The 21,061-nt window shown below is 48.5% G+C and overlaps 1 protein-coding gene across 1 annotated transcript in view; it reads right to left on the reverse strand.

Annotated features, from left to right (window-relative positions):
* The window catches only part of LOC119389252 (EGFR adapter protein), a gene marked incomplete at its 5' end in the record, with an annotated part of 169,660 nt that overhangs the window by 123,300 nt on the left and 25,299 nt on the right, over positions 1–21,061 (reverse strand). Inside the window, one exon of the mRNA XM_037656456.2 lies at positions 8,252–8,326. Coding sequence (XP_037512384.2) covers positions 8,252–8,326 — 75 coding nt within the window. The remainder of the gene's footprint in view (positions 1–8,251; positions 8,327–21,061) is intronic.

The raw sequence follows: 21,061 nt of genomic DNA on the forward strand, positions 1-21,061 counted from the left end.
GCCTACATAGTTCTCGGTAAAAATGAAGTACGTTATGTTATGAGGGAGCCAGAGACTTAACATACCAAGTTTCAAAACATTTCGTTGAGCCAATCTGACCGAAATACGCAAAGCACTTTGAAAACCGTGACGTCACCAACGGAGATTTCGGCGAGAAATTTAAAGGTTAAACGTTTGACATTGATTTTCACATCCATTAATAAACATATATATACGGTGGAGACACTAACGACACCATAGTTGTCAGAGTATGCAATTTAGCAGTCCAAAGTAACTCATTGTTTCAATTTAGGTGACACTCTACGGGCAATGCACAGTGATGGCACCCATTAGCTTGCGCGTCACCCGCTTTCACGGAGTGAAACGTGACTAACTTTTTAACAGAGCAGAAAGCGGGTATGTGCCAAGCAGCTCCTAGCATAGCATAGCCATCCATAGTATAGTATAGCAAGGGGGTGGAAAGGGAAGTTAGGGTGAGGAGGAGGGAAAGGAGGAGGTGAGAGGGTCAACCAGAGCCTAACCATGCAATGTATAGCATAGCAACGAGTGGGAAGTGAGGATGAGGGGGAGTCATGTGAAAATTAGAAGGAGGGAAAGGAGAAGGCAGTATAGAAAGAGATAAGGAAAGAAAGATGAATGAAAGAAAGAAGTAAGAAACATGCAAGATAGAAGAAACTATAAGAGAACGATGGAAGGACTCAATCTGCGTTCGCCAAGTGCCTGCCTGCCAGCTGCGCCGTTTGCTCAGATTGCACAGGCGTGGATCTGGCTTTAACTTTTTAACAGCGAAGCAAATCGTTCCTTGTCCGGCGAACCAAAAAACTATCATCATCATAAAGGCTTATGTGCCACAGAAATTGGGTAAATTCCACTACTCACCACTGGTCCCCCCAAAATGAAGAAGGCAACAGTTAGCCCAACGGCTGCAAACGACTTCGGCGAGGCGAACAACCCGAGCACGTACAACGAGAGAATACTAGAGAACGGGAAAGGCAACGGCGGCTGTGAGAAGACCCTGAAGCGATGGAAGGCCTACGCCAAGGACGACGTGCCCGTAGATCTATGAGCGGTGCGAACACTTGGTTTAAGCGCGAGGTTCTGTCTCGGCAGTTTGGACATCCTTGTCGTGTCTGTGATCGTCTGTGGTTTAACTCGAACCTCGCTGCGCTGATAACCAACGTAGAAACAACATAATAGCATCACCTAGCTAAAGCCTATAGCAACGGCCAACCTTCATCAGCTAGCGGCTGCGAGAAGACCCCGAAGCGATGGAAGTCCTACGCCAAGGACGACCTTCCCGTACATCTATGAGAGGTGCGAACACTTGGTTTCAGCGCGAGGTTCTGTCTCGTCAGTTTGGACATTCTTGTCGTGTCTGTGACTGTCTGTGCTTTAACTCGAAACTCTCTGCACTGAGAATCAACGTAGAAACAACCTAGCATCACCTGATTAAAGCCTAGCAACGACCTAGAAGCAACCTAGAAACAACCTGCATCACCTAGCTGATGCCTAGAAACAACCTAGAAGCAACCAGATTAGTCTTCAGAATCTTCTTAATCGTTCACTTTCGCTGTTTCAAACCTTGCGCGGCTTATTGCAAGCTTCGCCAATGTTTTTTTCAATAGCGACGGACGGATGCTTTTATTTTCTTTACCATGTGTGTAATAATGGCAACGAGATAACACAATTACGCGCTGAACAAAATTACACAATAGAGAATAGGTAGCCTTTAAAAGTGTACAAGACTCAAAGAAGGCCGTGGAACATTAATTGCGCAGGTAACCAGGAAAATGACGGAGGTTATATAAATTGACATGCGCGTTGCACCACCGTTCAAAGCGGCTCCAATAGCTGAGAAGACTGCCGCGAACAGAAGCTCTAACGAGAGGCACTGACGTAACATTCGTTGAAGCCTCCACATTTACAAACATCCTCATCACCTCATAGCGAAAGAGCAGCTGAACATTGGGCGATTTCCGTCGCGTCATTTGCAAGCGCATCGAGCGAGTCGCGAAACATTTGCAGCCGTTTTTTTTTTTTTTTTTCGCCGTGCAAGCGGCGCAGGCGATTCAAGCATGCTAGTCTCCTTGTGTGTGTGTGTGTGTGTGTGTGTGTGTGTGTGTGTGTGTGTGTGTGTGTGTGTGTGTATTTAGGAAAGCTACGCAATGCCCAGCTGTAGCGTATACCCTGTGCGAATCGCGTGCACTGCGGAAAGTACCGGGTGTCACTTTTCATGTGTACGTACTAGTACGTTCGCTTCATTGCTGATCACTGGTGCACGGTATTTGCATGCGAAGCTCTCTGACGAGCACTCTGTTGGTTCCTACTCGTTGTCAACTCAGAACACACATGAACCTTTTGTTTTTGGCGTATGACACGCCGTACATAACGTGCGTCGAAGGTATCGTATCGTCTTTTTAGAGGCTGTGTCGTTCGTACGGAAGGACAATAAACATTTGTTGTTATCGGACTACGTGGTGTATGTATAGTGCGGTGTGCGCGCGCTGCGTGCAGTTGTGTGGCGCACTGTAACTTGCAACCTTTACGTTCCCTGTTGCGTATAGTCCTCCAACCGAAATATTTCAATGAAACGGCCACAACGAGCGTACTGCTTCCCAATTGCTTTCTTTTGGCATCGTCGGTAGGACGCATTCGTATGCTTACGTTCAGTTCACACTGGGCAAGCATGTCCTTTGGCCTAGTGGTCAAGGCACTCGCTTTCGGATCACGGGTACCCGGATTCAAACACCAGCCCCGGAAAAAAATGAGCGTAGTATTGTATATTAATAGCATTTTGCTGTATAGAAATAGCAGGAAGGAAACAGCATAGTCTAGTACGGCACAGTATAGCAAGGGGTGGGAAAGGGAAGTGGGCGTGAGGACGAAGGAAAGGAGGAGGGGAAGGCCACTAGCTCCGCTGTTTCCTCAGTCTTCGCACCACTATATGGCGCGAAGACTGCCCCGAATTTTAGGTGCCGACTCGCCATGTTCTTAAGCTGGGGCAAAGACCCACGGCGTACGCGTAACCTTAGTTCCAGAGGTGACCGCTACAGGCGCAGCTCGCGCGAAAGAGAAGTCTTCTTTCTCTTCTTCTTCGAGCGCCTTGATGATGACATTAACGCAGGCAAAACCACATATATATCACAGCCAACTGTAGCATGCGCACGCTCGCGCGCATTCACGGTTTACCCGACTATCTCCGAGCCAGCTCCTCAATCATCATTCACTTCGTCGATATGGCGTGATTTTTTTTTTCGTAAACACGTGTCCTCGTTAGACTTCTTAGGAATAGATCGCCGCTCTCCAGTGGTAGAGCACATAGTGCTCTAAATCTTCCGAATTTTTTTATTAATGAGAACAAACAGACAATAATATTGTTCTAACTAATATTAATAAGTTCTCATCAATATTGTGTCTAACAACGAAAAACGAGCCGTTAAAAATAATCTTTTTTCCTTAATTTTTAAGCACACAGGTATTACCCATTTTCGAAGCACAAGAAGAAATCGATTCCGATAAACCTACACCTTTTTTTTCTTTTTTTTGTAAGGGACACTTTACCGCTATAGTATTCTAAATTGACCCCATTTTCCCTAAGTATAAGATAGAGTACATAATCACGGCCGCTGGATAAAGAAACAGCGCTCGATAAGGTAACGACTGAACACCTGATACTTTTCTCTAATGTGCTTCGTTCATCCTTCAGTTGCAAAGCGACGGGGCTGACTTTTTCACAGCACTGGGGATTAGGGAACAGTGAAGGCGAAACTAAACTTTAAGCGGGTAGAAATAAGCAATAGGAGGAGGCTATCTGATTGGTGCCTAAAATCAAGGCAGGAGTGAAATTTTAGCCCTTCACATGTAGGCATAGTACTTCCTACTAGCTACGGCTAGGTGGCGTGACGCGCTGCCCGATCAAAAGGGCCTTATCCATCCATCCATCTACGATAGCCGCTACAACGGCCAGCAGCCGCGCTGCGTGGTAACGCGATCGTGCGCGCGCTCAGCCCTACACTGAAAAGTCAACACAGTCCCTTATGCATTCGCCTAAGACGACTCGAAGGCGAAAGCCATCGTCTTCTTTTCACCTCAGTCGATTGCACTGATCCTCACCTCGAAAGCTTTCTGCATCCAACGTGGTTTTGCCCTGCCTCCGGGACCAGAGGCGAAGCCTCCGATGCCGGCCGCGCAATTTATTAATCGCCAGAGCAATGCTCTCAACAGCAGGCGGCTCGCCACAAGACAGCGCCAACGGGTATTTCGCCGCGCGCTCGCGCCGTCCGTATTATTTTGTGGCCGACTGTACCTTTCGGGAGATAATTGCTAGCCCGCTTCTCTATTCCGTTTAAGGTGTAAAACCGCGGTAAGGTAGGTTGGGTACGTCATGCTTGTACGTGTTCACACACACACAAAAAAAGCAAATAGAAACATTCATTATCGCATCTTAGCACTGTGCGTCGTCGCAGCACATTCATGCGCGTTCATAGGAACAGGAAACGTACACGTGCTGTCTCCGTAAAAAAAAAACATGATAAAGAAGATGGGCGAAAGAAACCGCGCTACTGCTCCACTGGTGGAGCGCGTCTTCGCGAGTCGATTTTTCTTCGCCATATGTTCCTCATACCAACAATACACACGCCCCAAATATATCTACAAGGACCACGCATACAGTGCCGCCGACTTTTCCTTGCCTCAGTATATATACTTCAGCGCGCGCCGCATCGCCTTCGCGCATATACCTCTGAGAAAAGAAACAGCCGTCGCATTTCGCTCGCTACAAAGACGCTGCACAGTCTCTCCCTAATGCGCGGATAAGTGAAGTAATGACGAAAGGAACCGCAGGGATTTCTCCTCGGCCCTACACGCACGCCGCGTAAACATCCATAAGCGGGTTTCGTCCCGAAAGCCTGAAGACGAATAGCTCTCCTCGCATCATCTTTCGTTCTTTCTCTCTCTCTCTCGCTTTCCTTCTCGCTCCATTTCTTTCTTCCTCTATCCCTCTCTTTCTTCCTTTCTCTTCCCATCTCTTTCTTCATTCCTATCTCTCTCCCGCTCTTTCTCTTTCTCCCTCTCTTTCTCGCCTAGCCATGCGGCACGGCAAAGTCGACTCAGGCACCGTGCCGTGTCCTCCTTACTCGAGGCGCAAACCACGGCTTTGCGCCCAGACGCAGTGTCTCCGTGGATGGCATCGACGCGTGTGAGACCGCAGAGATCTAATAGAATTCTCCGCAAGTTTCGCGGTGTCTAAGGCAAACAGCCGCATCACCCGAAATCCTGCGCGCATGTTCTTCGTGCGATCATTACGTACGACGTCCATTACATTGGTTGTCGATTCGGTTTAGCGCCGCAGAGAGAGAACGGAGAGTCACTGACCGAGGAATGATTCGCTCTGGCTTCTTCGGAGAAACTGGGTTACCGAAACAGAGTCATACAGAAAGAATTGAACAGCGAGAAATAAGGACGGGAAATACGAATAAAGACGAATGAGGAAATGAGAAATAACTGGGATTACGTTGCGGGAAAATGCGCGAGAAAGATAGACTGGCGCCACCAGGTTGAACACAATGGTTCAAGCACGAAAAAAACAATGTTATCGAGGAGTACGCCAGCTTATAAAACAGTTACAACAGAATCGAAAAGAGCAAGTGTCTCAAACTCAAGTCAGCTAGCGGGCAGCAGTCAGGAAGTTTTAGTCTCTCGATGGAACGGGATGGTGAAGATGGTTTGAGCGCGGATGGGAGGGGAACGAAATGTCAGCTAACGTTGCCATTTGAAAAAGAAAACCCTTTCCATATTTCCTCTGAAGGGTCTATTTAATTTGACGGGAAGTTTCGAGAACTATATGGATACTGATCTGCAGAATGACTCAAATCTGGACGCCGAATCTGATATATACAGTTCTTGTTCCACGCTTATTATCCTTTAACACATAGCGACGGAATGCCTGACAAAAAATGCTTGACGCCAGTCCTGTTGGTGTCTCTGATCAGAAGCACTGACACAAAAAAATTGAACCTTGTTTTTTTTTTTTTTGTTGCAATAGATAGCTTATGATCCACTTATCACGGCTGCAAACCTCGTTTGCGCGAGTGCACGACAGTTATTTATTTAGAGGCGTTTTTAGAGCGCCCAGTCGCAGTTTCGGTTTCAAAGAGCACCGAGCTAGGCAGCAACTTCCAGAGGACGGGTAAACACAGCTGGCCACGTGACCACGCAAAATTGTGACGTAGGCGACGCGCGAGAGCGGGTGCGGCGGGCGCCGCACTTACAGTTCGTCTGCTACACCAGCTCGTCTGACGCGGGACGCTTCGAGCTGCTTGCTTTTCGATCCGCGTTTTTCACGCTAGAAGTGCGGACGTCGTCCGTGTCATTGCCAGGCATGGTTCGAGCAGTCAATAGAGCGTTTTAGTCTGTCCGGCATTAAAAAAGGCGTCGCGTAAAACCAAATAAAGTGTCCCCAAGGTGGCACTAGGTCAAGTGGCGCCAGCTATGGAGGATTAGAAACAACTAACAAGCGCGTAATCTATGTCCTCCGAGCATTCGGAAGCGCCCATTTCGACTCGTTAATCCTACAGCATCGATTATTTGACTATGGCTCTCAAAAACGGCGCCGAATCGCGACGAATACATTGCTATCGAAGCTTAAGGACATGAATCTAAAGCAAATGGAAGCATCAGTTCGGAGCTTACACGCTACAGAGCGCCCGGCGGACTTGATAGATTCGAAGTGGACGACAACCGCTTTTGGCAGTGCGGCCATGTTTTTCGGAGGCGCGAATGCCTCGCCGAAGAAGCTTGCCGTGCACGTTGGACAGCTCTCGCGCGTGCGGCGACGGCCGACGTTCTGCGGCACCACGCCGTTGCGGCAGGCTTGCCGCTAGCGTGAGCGGGCCATAACATCTGCCAAATGGCACGACGAGCGAACAGCGGAAGGGAGCACAACCAGCACACGCAAAGCCGCAGGCACGGAGGAAGAAATGGCAGGTAGCACAAGCGCACAAGCGCAAGGGCACAACCAGCCACCAGCCAACACAAACTCGTGACGTAGGTTTGTTTACATATCCGCCGCGTTGATGTCGGCGTCGCGAGGTGCTCGTATCTCGCTCAGTCGCGCGGCATGCACTTTAAAATTGATTTTAAATATGTTCTAGGCTATATTGGCCCTTGATATTTCGTAGACGTTGTGTATGGCTCCACATACATCTATTTCACTCATTATCTCGCTTTCGAAATTTTGTGTCAGTGCTCCTTTAAGAAAATAAAACAAAAATGTGGGAAGAAGACAGTCATGTGCGGGCCGGGCCGCTAGAGAAAGGTCCGCGGGCCGTGTGTTTGAGACCTCTGGAATAGTTTTATACTGAACAGAGTAATGACGAAATACACAGAATGGTGTCCGCCACCTTTATATAAATTATATTATGCTGTTCGATTCCTTTCTAACAATGGCTGTGTTCCACTTCTGGACAGCATCGTAGACAGTCTACGCTGACAGCTTAGAAGACAGCATCGAGGTCATGTTGTCCGACAAATGCAACGCGTCTAGAAGACGTCTACGCGACGTAATGCCACCTCGCGTCGAGAAGAGAAAGCTAAGAAAAACAAACGTAAATGTTCTTTCTCTAGCCTCTTTCGTGTTCAAAACCTATGAAGAAATTAACGTAGCTTACATTGAGCGCCCTGGAAAAGCGCCTACTGGTGTACAGACGACCATACTGGCGAGATCCGAGCTACGCGAGCATTGCGCTGAGCCGCCATCTGTTTGGACAGCAAAGTAGCCTGCATCGTTTTTGTCTTTCTCGAAGCTGTCTATTTTGCCGGCTACGTGAGAGAATTGGAATGGGACTTAAGATGCCGGCTGTCCACTTAGCTGTCATATTTAGCCGTCTACGGTGAGTATTGGAACACGGCCAATGTACCAACTCGCCTAGTCCAGCACGCTTACAACCAACTGACCGAACTGCTAACCTAACTAACTAACTAACTAACTAACTAACTAACTAACTAACTAACTAACTAACTAACTAACTAACTAACTAACTAACTACTAACTAACTAACTAACTAACTAACTAACTAACTAACTACTGACTGACTGACTGACTGACTGACTGGACTGACTGACTGACTGACTGACTGACTGACTGACTAACTAATTATTTTAACTAACTAACTAACTAACTAACTAACCGACTGACTGTGACTAAACTAAACTAGCTCACACTGAAGTGAAATGTAAGCCAGCGAACACTTACCTTTCCGTCGGTGGTGCATATTTTCACGCCTGTCAGCGTCACCAGGATAAGCACTGTCCTTTTTGAAGGAGAAGCCTGGAGAAAAGGAAGAGAAATTGCAATGATTGGAACCGATCTGAATCGGCAACACAACGAGTGAGCGAACCGATACCACGCTAACCCTGCATGTTTTGCATCTAGTAAGGAAAAAAAAATCACAGCATATCCACGGAGTGAATGACGATGAGTGGGCGAAGCTGCGGAGGTTCATCGGTAAACCGTGAATCTTCCGTGAATTCTGCCCAGTAACATCATCACCGACGTGAGATCGGGCGCGTTTATACTAAAGGTTCGATGAGTTATGACGACCTTGCAGCTCACTTTAATTTTACATGTACGCTGTGAATTTTCATTGTTTAGAAAACCATTGCTTTAGAAAAACATCTGGCGTCTTTCGTTAAGCAGCTGGCGTCTTTTCGTTTTGCTTTAGAACATCTGGCGTTCTTCGTTTTGCTTTTAGAAAACATCTGGCGTCTTTCGTTGGTTTATTTCATCAATCACGGCGTTTTGAACAAAATTTTTATTGTTTAATCAGGCACAGGAGAAAATCTCACCAGGCACTACCTTGGAGGTAAACAATGGCTGCTAATAGGAATGAGAGACAGAAAAGTCGGCTTTAGCTAACACTTACACTTCTACTTCTACTAACGTTTCCTACTGGAACATGCCAATGGCTGCTGATGGGAAATGAGAGACAGAAGAATCGGCTTTTAGTTAACGCGCACGCTGCGAATTTTTTATGGTTCAACAACGCACAGGAGAAATCTCCCACCGGCACCACCTTGTGAGGTCAAGATCTGGTACTATGCGTTACGGACTGGTTACGCACTACGAGGGACGAACGGGTGCCGCTTTAAGGAGCTTCGCCCCTAAAAATCTGGAGGCGACCCTAATGGCTCATTAACACTGGGGAATCCGCCAGCCACAGCGACCGGAATTTGCGCGCCGCCGAAATTCAACATTGTTCACACCGCTTAGCAACCGCACCACAGAAACTAGGGCGCCTAGTTGTCATCCTCCCTTCGCGCGAAGGAACGCTGGCATCGACAAGCTCTGCGTTGTGCACGCGTTTCGTTATGGCGAAGCGCATAAACAGGAGCCGGGTCGTCGAACTGCTGCGCCTGCTGGAAAACCACGTTCTGGCGATGTCTGAAGAGGAGAAACATGCGTTCGCCGAACAAGAAACGATGCAAGCAGTCGTGGTTGGTTCATCCTGATTTGCAAGACGCGAGAAGCTTGGTCGAGCCGAGATAATGCTAGCCGTTTTGCGAGATCGCGATGGTGTATTGCAAAGATGCTAATCGCGACAACACTTGGCAGTTGTCGAGAGCTACATGTGATTACGAAAGCCTTCGCTGTTGCCGCGGGCTTCGACGACTGCAATATCGCAAGCACGCCGCCATTTTTTTAATGTTCTACTCGCGTTCCAATTGGTTCGCGGTGAGGAAATCCGGTGGCAGCTGCCGCAAAAATCGGTCCAGGACCGATCGGCGCGGAAAGGGATTTTCCGGCGGATCTCGCTGCCGCCGAAGCGGATTCCGCGCGCTCTCGCCGCCGAATGTCTCAGTGTGAACGCACCCTGATCCTCGTCTTTATGTGTCTGGCAGTTACACTCGCACCTCCGCGTCCGTCTGCCCTGGTATATTCCTTTAGTTAGCTGTGTTTCGCGCGTTGCCGAAGCGGATCTCAGAGTCCACGTAGAAAGAAGCGCGTGGTTGAGATCTGATCCGCCAGGTGCCGCAATGATCCCAGCTGCGCACAATCTTTCAATAAACTCAATCAATTAATTCTCGTTAATTGTCCTGACAGTTATTTGGCCCTTAGAAAAATTGTGCTCCGATATCGAATGTATGCAATATAACTCTTAAACTAAACCAGAACCGTCGATTTTCATTTCTTAGGAAACTTTTTCTGAATACTCGGAAAACCGGAAGTGGGTGTTCGACCGGATTTGCTTGGAATAAGAACAAGCTACAAAAAAATGTCCCCGCAGAATCCCCTTCGGGAGTTGTCTAATACCGGTGTCACACGGTGCACTGGTGACGGCGATTAAACCCGATCGGGATCGAATTTCTCATCAGCGATTGGTTCACTTCAGCACCTTGCATAATGGAGCCAATTACGATCGAGATATTCGATATGGATCAGGCCCGATCGCGATCGAAAGTGACCGTGCGGCAGAGCTATTAGTACGCAGTTTTAGAATAGGGTACGCAAATCTATGCCTTAGCGTTTGACGCCACTGCGCATGCGTCATACGCTATCCTCTTGGATACCCATGTTAAGTGACGGAAATAGGGTACCGTACCGAGTGGCGTAGGCAGAAATTTTTTCGGAAGGTTGGGGGGGAGGGGGGGCACGCCTTTCATCTGACGTGGGGTCCGGGCAGGTAAGTGTGGTCGAGTGCCATTTTAACGCGATAGCGTTCAAGAGCTCGTTTCGCAGAAATTCCGGTATCCGCGTCGGTTTCGCTGGTTGTGAGCGAAACATCATCTTGTCCATGACCAAAAAATAGAGAAAGATGCAAATAAAATAAATAATAAAAATTTTCGGTCCGGGTGAGAATCAAACCCAGGCCGTAACCGTGGCAAACAGGTGTTCTACCACAGAGCCACGCTATTTTTTTCCTTTATTACAGGGAAGGAAACAGTTGCACTTAGAGATATTATAAAAATTAATAATCAGGCATACTGAAACACAGATCGAGCACAGGAAACCAGTCTTGAGCGTCAATCGAACGTTCGTATATCCCGCGTATTTGAATCACTTGCTCCTGGAATATGTTTTTAACACGAAAGTGTTTTATGCCGGGGTCCACCAAGACTTCACGGAAATACGTCAGCAAAATGAACGCCATCAGATGGCAAAGAAATGAAACTATAAGAAAGAGTTCCGTTGTCATGAGTCGAACCCATGACCTCTCGGTCCACGACGACGGCTGGCAGGCGTTTAGCCCACTGAGCTACCGCCAAACATATACCGGAGGCTACATGAACGCGCCTTTTACCTTTCATACTTTCCTCTCACGGTGCTTTTGTATGGATGGATGGATGGATGGATGGATGCTATGAGCGTCCCCTTTATAACGAGGCGGTGAAATGTGTGCCACAAGGCTACCAGGCTCGAAAAAAAAAAAAACGCACCGTTGCTACGACCGTCCAATTCGGCGCGTTTCCCGTAGAAGAGTAATTTCGTCAACGCTTTAACACACCGCGAGGTGGCGGCATTAGCCCAAGCCTCGCTCCTAGCATCCATTCATACCAAAAAATAGCTCTCCAATGCTCGCCTGGCTGTCGCACCGCGTTCCCCGTTCGCCTGTGAGAATTAACGGCCAGGCTAGAGGCAAGACACGACGCGCGTAGCGTTTCTCTTCGCGTTTCACGAGGCTTTGAAGGAGTGCACAGCAAGTATCAGTGTTTATTATGTGCTTGTTGATGCCATCTTTGCGCGGGATTCACCATGTGCGGTGTCCACGTACACGTTAAGAACTTCCTACCGCAAGGGTTAAATCATGAATGGGCGTTAGTCTACCGGAGATGTGCAAGGGTTAAATCGTGGGTGCGTCCATCATCATGGGCGTTAGTCGTCGGCACGTGAGATGTGCCACTAGCACTATAAACAATCAAGTACTTCCGTGACGTGGGTGCGTCCACATCAAGCGGTGTTATATCTGCTAAACAACAGTAGAGGGATCAGCCATCTTTTGTTGATGAGCCTCAGCATTTCTGTCACGACTTGCTCTCCAGCTATGCACCAGTAAAAAAATTAGGTCATAGGGTTTGTCCTCCTTTGTCACATCAATGTACGATTCTAATGTTTACAGACGGATCAGCCATCTTTTTTTTTTTCATTGTTCGCTGCAGAATGCAACCATTTCAAAAGCTGCATCACAACAATAATAAAAGTAAAAAACATTAGGTCTAGGGTATTGTCCTGTCTTTGTCACATCAATGTACCTAATGTTTACAGGGTTGATATTAAAGTCTTCACAGGAAGAGTTTTTTTGTTGGTGAAGAGTGTTATGATGTATGCTTTTCAGAAGACTGCATCTGGCTCTTTGGAAATCGTTTTTGCTTGCAATTTACGACGGAAAAAGATCCGTGTGCGTCCCCGGGAACAAAGAGTTCACAGGAAGAGTCGTTGGTCATTAAAAGGTGTTGGTGAAGAGTGTTATTGATGTATGCTTTCCGATCCCACCATATCGGGCTACATTTGGAAATCATCAGTTTTCTGATGTACTATCTCGAGTTAACAAAACGTGCGCGTCCCCGGGAACAAAGAGTTTCTTTCTTGAAGGGGTCATGAACCACTTTTCCAAGTAATGATCTAATGACCTCAGTATCGGAGTTTACTGCCTGCCGAATCGATTGCCGCAAAAATTTCTCGAATCCGTCAAGAATGAGCGGAGTTACGGGGCTTCGAGCACGCTCTCAGCGCTTTCTTTCTTTTCTCGTGCCGACGAGCGCACTGGAGGCTCCACAGGGAGGGATGGCACGGGGGAAAGAAGTTACGTCAGCGCGCGTCATGAAACGCGATCGCTCTCCCGCTGTGGTTCGCGTGCGCGAGTGCGGCTACCGTGTACTGAGGAGTGCGGCGCCGGCAAGTGGCGGCACCCCGTTGCAAGAAGCGCATCTGATCCGAAAGCCGCTCTCGATTTATGTCGGCTATCAGCCAATGAGGATGCTATGTCTTTTGCGACGCGGCGATGCAGATCGCGACGTCAATCGGCAGACTGACGAGAGTGAGAACCGGCCTCTGTTTGAAAAGAGGGCGCTTGAGAAAACAGCAACTTCGCGTTCCGCTTGTAGCCTTTACGCGGCGCGCACGACTGCAATATTTGGCTGAGTAGTTCATAGCCGTGTCAGCTTTCCGCAAGATGTGTTTTTTCAACAAGCCCAAGGGGTGTTTCATGACCCCTTTAAGTGAAGAGCCACGCTATTGCTTGAAACTGTTTCGGAAAAAAACACTATTTGAATTCGTGTAGTGGAAGGAGTCTCGTTAACGCATGTAATATTGCCTGGCAGAAGCATAGAATCGCGTGAGGCGTCAAAACATGTGAATTGCGCAACGAGTGGGTGTTTTAAAGGCCCACCCATTACAAAACGCTAAAACATATGTAATCACCATCAGCTGCAAAAACATCAACAAAGTTAGCGTAGGTTTGCGTATTGCCTTGTGGACGTGTAGTGGGCCCTTCGCTGATTCGCAAAAGGAAGAATTATGGCGTAGTGGGCGCTTAGCAACTGTACTTGCAGTATGTATTCTAGGATGGTTTGAAACGGCCAATGTTACGCGTGCAGTCGTTCGTGTGCTTACGGCACGGTAGAGGCATGCACCAAGAACCGAAGCCAGGCTAGCGATTGAGGTGCGCACGAGGCAACGCTCAGGCATCCTCCAAGTTTCTTTAATTTAACGTACACTCCTTCAAAGCACTTCCACCTCAACTTGCGTGGGTCAGAAGTGCAGTGGGCAGGTCTGTCTGTCTGTCTGTCTGTCTGTCTGTCTGTCTGTCTGTCTGTCTGTCTGTCTGTCTGTCTCTGTCTGTCTGTCTGTGTCTGTCTAGTGGGCTGTCTGTCTGTCTGTCTGTCTGTCTGTCTGTCTGTCTGTCTGTCTGTCTGTCTGTCTGTCTGTCTGTCTGTCTGTCTGTCTGTCTGTCCAGTTGTTCATTTAAGCTATATGCCCAGAAATGGTAACCCTTTGCAGCCTGCAGGAATCTTTACTGTTCACGGCGTATAGGAATAAACGAACCATTGCTTGACCAATGTCCTACCTGTACTGGCTGTGAGCTAAGCTTATACTGAGGACAAGTAGAAGAAGAGGTCCTGCAGCTCGTGGTCATCGTCACTACCGGCGCGCACGCTCTCGGCCGAACATCCATATCGACTAATCATTCTTAAAATTTCGTTTATTCCTGCGGCAATTGATTTATTCCTCATTCTTTAAAAAATATTATTAAATTAACCGCCGGTTTCATGCCCGATCCCCCGTAGTGGGTAAGAGCCAACAAACGGGCACAAGCAAGCAAGCAAGCAACCATCCGGGCCATTTTCGCTTCGCCAGGCTCATCAGCAGCCACGTCATCTTCTCTCCAGACAGGCAGCTAGAGGCTCATCTACAGCAAAGACACGATGCTGCAGTCATGGAACGAGTCGATGTACACCAACCTCACACCTAGCCGAAAGTGCCTGGAGAGGGTAACGCGTGACCTCGCCGAATATCACGCCGACCCGCCGCCGGGCGTCTTCATGGCACCCGAGGAAGACAACGTGACGACAGTCCACGCCGTCGTTACGGGCGCCGCAGGCACGTCTTACCAGGGCGGCTTCTTCCACCTGCTCATGAAGTGCACAAACAGCTATCCAATGTCGCCACCGCAAGTTCGCTTCCTGACGACAGACGGCGGGCGCGTGCAGTTCAGTCCGCACATCTCTGCCACTGGTCACATCTGCCTGAGCCTGCTGGGCACCATGTCCGGGCAACCCTGGACGCCCGCGCACAACTTGTCTTCGGTGGCCCTGTCCATCCAGTCTATGCTGGACGACAGCATCAACTGTGTCGACGCGGCTTTCGAGCACGTCATCACCGGCTTCTGGGGCTCGGGCCGTTGGAAGAATATACGGTACGATACCCTGAGGGTAGCCGTTTGCGGCACGATCGAATCGTGCCTCGAGGACAGCTGTCCTTTCCCGGCTGTTCTGCGAGACCGGCTGCTCGCCAAGTTCGCCGAAGACTTCACGAAGTACGAGACGATGGCCAAGGAGGAGCTGGCCAACAACCAGGGTGGTATTCTCGCTTGGTTCGGTGCCGAGAACAAGTACGAGACGCTATTGACGAGATTGCAGAAGCTGAAGGAGGGGGTCGACGAGCGCAACGGAGCCAACAATGGCGCCGCCGCCTCCTGAACTGTATACGCAGCAGTGTTTGAAAACACACCGCAAGTGAAGCATATTTGAAGTTTTAAGGCTCGAATAAGACACGGACGAAGACTCTTCGTCCGTGTCTTATTCGAGCCTTAAAACTTCAAATATGTTAAACCAACAAGCCCAGTCTGCCATTCTTGCAAGTGAAGCGTTCGGTGCCCTGTTCTCTGTGGCGAGGCGTCGAACAGTACCAATGGCAAAGGCGCATCTTCTGGAGGGCGCCGAGGGAACAAAATTAGGAATAAATTTTCGTCGTTGGGTTTATCCGATCGCCATCTGTTGGAAGAATAAATCAGTTACACATTTCCAATGTCCATTTTAACGCGATAGCGTTAAAGAGCTCGTTTCGCAAAAATTGCCGTGTCGGTGACGGCGTCGTTGGGCACGGGCCCGGTGTGCCACCCCTTGGTTACTCCACTGATCGTACCAAGGAGATCTATCTCTGCATACCCTGTTCTAAAACTCCCTAGTGATGCGTAAACGCCTGTAAACGCAGAGTTTTTTTTCTCTCCTCTCCTATTTCGCCCGCCTTTTTCGCCCTCACGAACATGCGCGTAGCGTCCCTCTTCGCAATTAGGCGCCAACGCGTCGCAAGTGCTACGGCTTCGCATCGCCTCATCCCCTTTAAGACGACGGCATAAAATCCCGGCGCCGACGGTAAGCCTCGAAAGAACGCGCGCATCAAGAAAATTCGGCAGATCCCACGCGCTGTGGGAATCGGTTTCATGCGAAGCAGTCAGCGAGTATTCTTATGCTGTATATTATGGCTTTGAGTCAAGCGTTACGAGGCGGATCGACGTGTTTTTGTAAGTGTGGTAGTTGTGTGCATATCGTGGGCTTACCAGGCATGTCGGCAACAATGGCGTTTAAGGGTAACTTACGGTGCGACGTAATGTCGGCCGTACATTAGAGTACATACGTCAGTATTATCGAAACTAAGTGCACTTTATGATGCAATCATGTGAATATCACACGCAACTTTCGTTAACGTATTCTACCGGGGTTGAGCAATGCTTCAATATAGCTTGCTGAATCATAGAAATACAAATGTAATGTTTATTAGACTGCTATAGAAGCGGAGCCAACACTGGAACCACAGACGTTAATCTGATATGACGCCTGTATCGTAGGAGTACATATGTAGTGTTTATTGCTTTCTTGTAAAATTAGATAGCCAGCACCACAAACGCAAGTGACGTTGCACCAACATTACGCCTGCATAGGCTGTTTTTCCAAACCAGTTTATAGCCCTGGCGTAGCTCTGTGGTAGAATACCTCATCGCCACGCAGAATACTTGGGTTCGATTCCTGCTGGGATCCTAATTTTCATTCTTTCCATTCGTCGGGTCAACGCTGCCAATGTCGGTTTTTCTTAAAGCTCTCTCATTTAAATTACCAATGTCTGTTGTCGCCGTTATGGGTAGATATAAACTGTCAATCACCTGTGGCGCATACCCATACACCGCGGCCCGTCGCAAACGCGTGTGTGCCACACGTATCTGGAGGAAAGGGTTTGAGGATGTACGCGACAGGATTTTCACGTTATTCATGTCATGACCCCACAGTCATACTCGTCAAATCCTCTCACCCTCCCATGCCAATTTTGGTCTACACCAAGCTAAGGAGGCGATCATGCCCTCTCACCCCTCGAAACGGCCGCCGACAACTAGCATGCTCGGAACAAACGCTCGGACGAAGTCTGGAAAGATCCCGAAACGAGGCATAATGCAACACCAAGCGACCCCACCTGCGAGATGGTTCTAGCCATCTCCCCGGGCTTTCGCTGTGCTGCGCTCAGATGAACCATGTATAGCCGGATGCAACATTATAGAAGCCTGTGTAACTTCCTCCCCACAGGCGAATGCACACAAGCCTGCACCAATGGGCGCTCACTCCAGACTGACGTCATAAGCCGGAAGGCCGGCCTTCGGAGAATATGAGCGAGTGCATGAGGGGACTATTTCTTAGTCGCGGAGGGGATCGGCTGCCGCGCTTCAGTCATCTGGGCGGAGCCTCTCCAGACTTCTTAAGTTGTATCCGACTACAGAAGCTTCGTGAACCCGGGCGCGACCCGATATAAGCGCGCGGCGACAGAGGGTCAGTTAGAGAGAGTGAGTGGAGTGAAGAAGTTATGTCGCTCAAGTGAGAGCGTGGGTCGGTCGGTCAAGGAAGACGTGTTCTATGATGCAGTGCGGTCAGTCGGACATTGAAGTATCGAGAGATGACGCCGAGGGAGCTGTGAAAAGTTTTGAAGAGTGTCGCCGAGGACATGTGATCTCCGACTGCGAAGGGGAACGGTTCGTCAGCGCTACAGTCTACGTGAAGGGACTCGTCAAGCCGGTGAATTAATATGAAAGGACTTTCATTGTTCTAGAATGTTCTGGAGTGTTTGGATTTGAGCGCATGTGATTAATTGTTCCCCATTGTTTGTTAGATCCATGTGAGATGTATTGTTATTGAACTAGCCGAGTGTGCATGTTTGTGTGATGTTTGTACTGCCTTACTGAGAATATATTTTGGTTGTGTTATCAACTCTTTGCTCTGACTCGGTCTTTGGACTACAACCGGCGTTCGCTGGCGCACTAAAAGGACCTACCCTTAAATTGTGAGAGCTTTCGTGGCGCGTTTCGAGGGGCCGATAGGTCGGCCCTTGAACGGCGATTGCCTCCCCTTAACGGGATTGGTGACACTTTTACTACAGTTCACTGTAGCTTTACTGCATGTTGCGGCCTTCCCCAGAATGCCATTTTCGGGCGGTACCGACATGGCGTATTTCACCCGCTTTCCAGCGTTAGTGTCTAGAACGGCCCCACAGAAGGCCCATCCCGTGACCGCCGAAACGCATGTTTGGCATAACGTTTTCACAAAGTCAGAATTTTTCGCAGTACATGCGAAGCACCACGTCGGCTTTACATGTTGTCCAAGAGAAGGCTTTTATACTTTACCACCACCAAACATCCATACTAAGCCATCATACAAAGTGTTCTCATTTAGCGTTTGTTTATTGTCGCAGCTACGACACATTCATACTGTTCAGATATATTCACACCCCGCGAGCGTGGGTGTTTAGAACAAAGAGGTTTTGAACCTCTTTGGTCTAGCCTATATATATGTATACTTATAGCTTTATAGCGTGTAAGACGCTCGACTTCGGAGCGTGGCGCCGTAGGTTCGAAACCCATCACCGCGAAGAAAATTGATGAAAGCGAAAGCCATAGATGCCTCATCAAACGCGAAAATTGGCCGTCGGCGTCAACACGAGCGATGCAAAAAGTCATCCTCAGGTAATGACGCACCATATGGCGTCATGATGACGTCTCATAATGTGACGTCACATGATGACGCCATCACATGACATCGTCGATTGGTCAAAGGTGGGCTGATCACGGAGACAGTGCGAAACCAGGTGGCATGCAGAAAGCTCGCAATGTATCCCATCCTGGAGGCAGTGATAAACAACGTTAGGCGCGGAAAGCTTTCGAAAGGGGCGGGAAAGGCTCAATACAACGTCTGAGAAGAAAAATAAGTCGGTTGCTTTCGCCTTAGACGAATGCATAAAGGACCTCGAGAGAGTTTTTGGTAGGTTTTATACGTCATTATTTTGCAGCGATCGGTCTTACGTAACAGACGGACGATTAGTTCTTTTGTTAGGTCTGCATGGAAATGTTTATGCATTACGGTGTTGTCTCGGTGGAAAGCACTGCGTGCGGAGCCGATTCAATTACGCCACTCCAAAGATGTGCCATACTGAAAAGCCGCCGTACTTTCTCGGCAATCGTCGTAGAATTGTTCTGCGTGTCTAACAAATGGTAACAGCGACCAAACCTTATACAACGTCTGAAGACAATTATCTACAAAATTCATTCATATCTTTTAAGCTAGGATCTTGAGAGCAAATAATTATATTCATAATATTGTCCTCTAGAGTTTCTAGTTTGAAATAGATGCCATGAACTGATGTCGCAATAACGAGGTTCAACGTTTAATCGCCGTAAGCCAGGGGCGAAGCCAAGGGGGAGGGGGTCAACACCCCCCTCCCCCGGAATTTTTTAGGTTAGCCTGCATATATATACACGCACACATACAAACGCACGCACGAACATACATAAAGTATGGTTGACCCCCCAACCCTGAAAAAAAATTTCGGGCTACGCCCCTTTTGCAAGCGTAGCGTTTTATTAAGACAAAAGCCTTAGATGCCTCATCAAACAAGAAAAGTGACTGTCGGCGTCAACACGAGTGATGCAAAAAATCAACATCATGTGATCAACACCCTATGATGTCATGATGATGTCACAGATCGCCTAAATTTGTGACGTCATTGAAGTCACCCTGACGTGACATCCGACGGTGACGTCGTTACATGACATCGTCGCTTTGTCATAGCTCGACCGATCCCACAGGCATGTGAGGTGCAGAGAGTTTGCAATGCCTCCGATCTCGGGGGTAGTGCAATAGCACGCTAGGTGCAAAAAGCTTTCAGGGGCGGGTGGATCAATGCGATCGAATGAGAAGAAAAAGAAGAAGGTGGCGTTCGTCTTCGAGTCATTCAGGCGAATGCATAAGGGACCCTGAGCCGCTGTATAGTCGTAGCCTTCCCTAGAACGCTATTTTCGGCCGGCATCGGCATGGCGTCTTTCATCTTTCTAGCGTTCGTCAACGTCTAGAAGGGTCCGATGGCCGGCGCATCACGCGACCACCGAAACGCGTGTTTGGCATCAAGTTTTCGCAAAATTTTTCTATGTTTATATGACGCTCCAGGTCCACTTGACATGAATAAAAGCCCTATAGAGGTCTTCTACTCCACTACTACGAAGTTCAATCATTGTTGCGGTGCATACGATCGAGATCGTTGCATGCGAGGTCACAAAATAGGCTGTGCCGTAGTGCATGATTGCACGTATACGTTGTTGCTAACAAGATTGCGGGGACGGTTGCAGTGTGCTCTTGCAACAGATCAGTTCGGAAGTGCAGGGATCGCTGAAGTCCCGGCTGTTTCTTTTCGTTCTTTCTTTTTTTTTTCATTCTCCGCTGCATATATAGAGCACGTGACGCGAGGCCTGACACGCAGACGTCACCAGCCACACGGGAACTCCATTTGCACGGCGACCAGAACGAGACCTTCTACTAACTCCGTCAGTCAATGTGGCTTCTGTCAAACGTAGACATATACGGTGTATATGCGTATATACCGTTATACTGGGTCATCTCGTAGGTTCCGTGCAGCGCGGTGAAGTCTGCGTTTCACCGCCAGCCCTCCACGAGGGGGGAAAATAAATATAATAAAACGCAGCGCGCGCCTTTATGGAAAGAGGAAAACAATCTGTCATTTTCTGTCGAAAATGCTTTTCGAGAGAAGTTGATGACGTGGCAAACGGTAGCATGCGTTAACACCGGCAGCGAGAGAGAATTAGACATTTATGGAACGCTGTACTTTCCGGCGGTCGTGCAATCGGTGATCATCGATCGATGCAGCAATCAGTCATGAAATCGATAAAGTGGAGTTATCCGTATGTAGGCTTTTATGATAGTTCCTTGTCGTTTTTGTTTACGATGCTGCTGTTGCATATGATGATGACAACGCAGGTGGTGGTGATGGTGACGATGATGTTTTTGTTTGCTCAGCCCTCTCTACAGCATTTCTCATATCCCCAGCACCGCTTTGGGGCGTTCGATCTCCACGAATCAATCAATCTATCTATCTATATCGATCAATCAATCAGCGAATCAATCAATCGGCGGCTGAAGAAGCGGCCGACTGGCCGTTCTAGACAAGTTGTGTCTAGAGGCGGCCAGTAGGCCGCTTCTTCAGCCGCCGATTTTTGCAAAAATATGCACAGACCGTCGCCGT

This window comes from Rhipicephalus sanguineus, chromosome 4 (assembly GCF_013339695.2).
Source record: "Rhipicephalus sanguineus isolate Rsan-2018 chromosome 4, BIME_Rsan_1.4, whole genome shotgun sequence".
Lineage (NCBI taxonomy): Eukaryota > Metazoa > Arthropoda > Arachnida > Ixodida > Ixodidae > Rhipicephalus > Rhipicephalus sanguineus.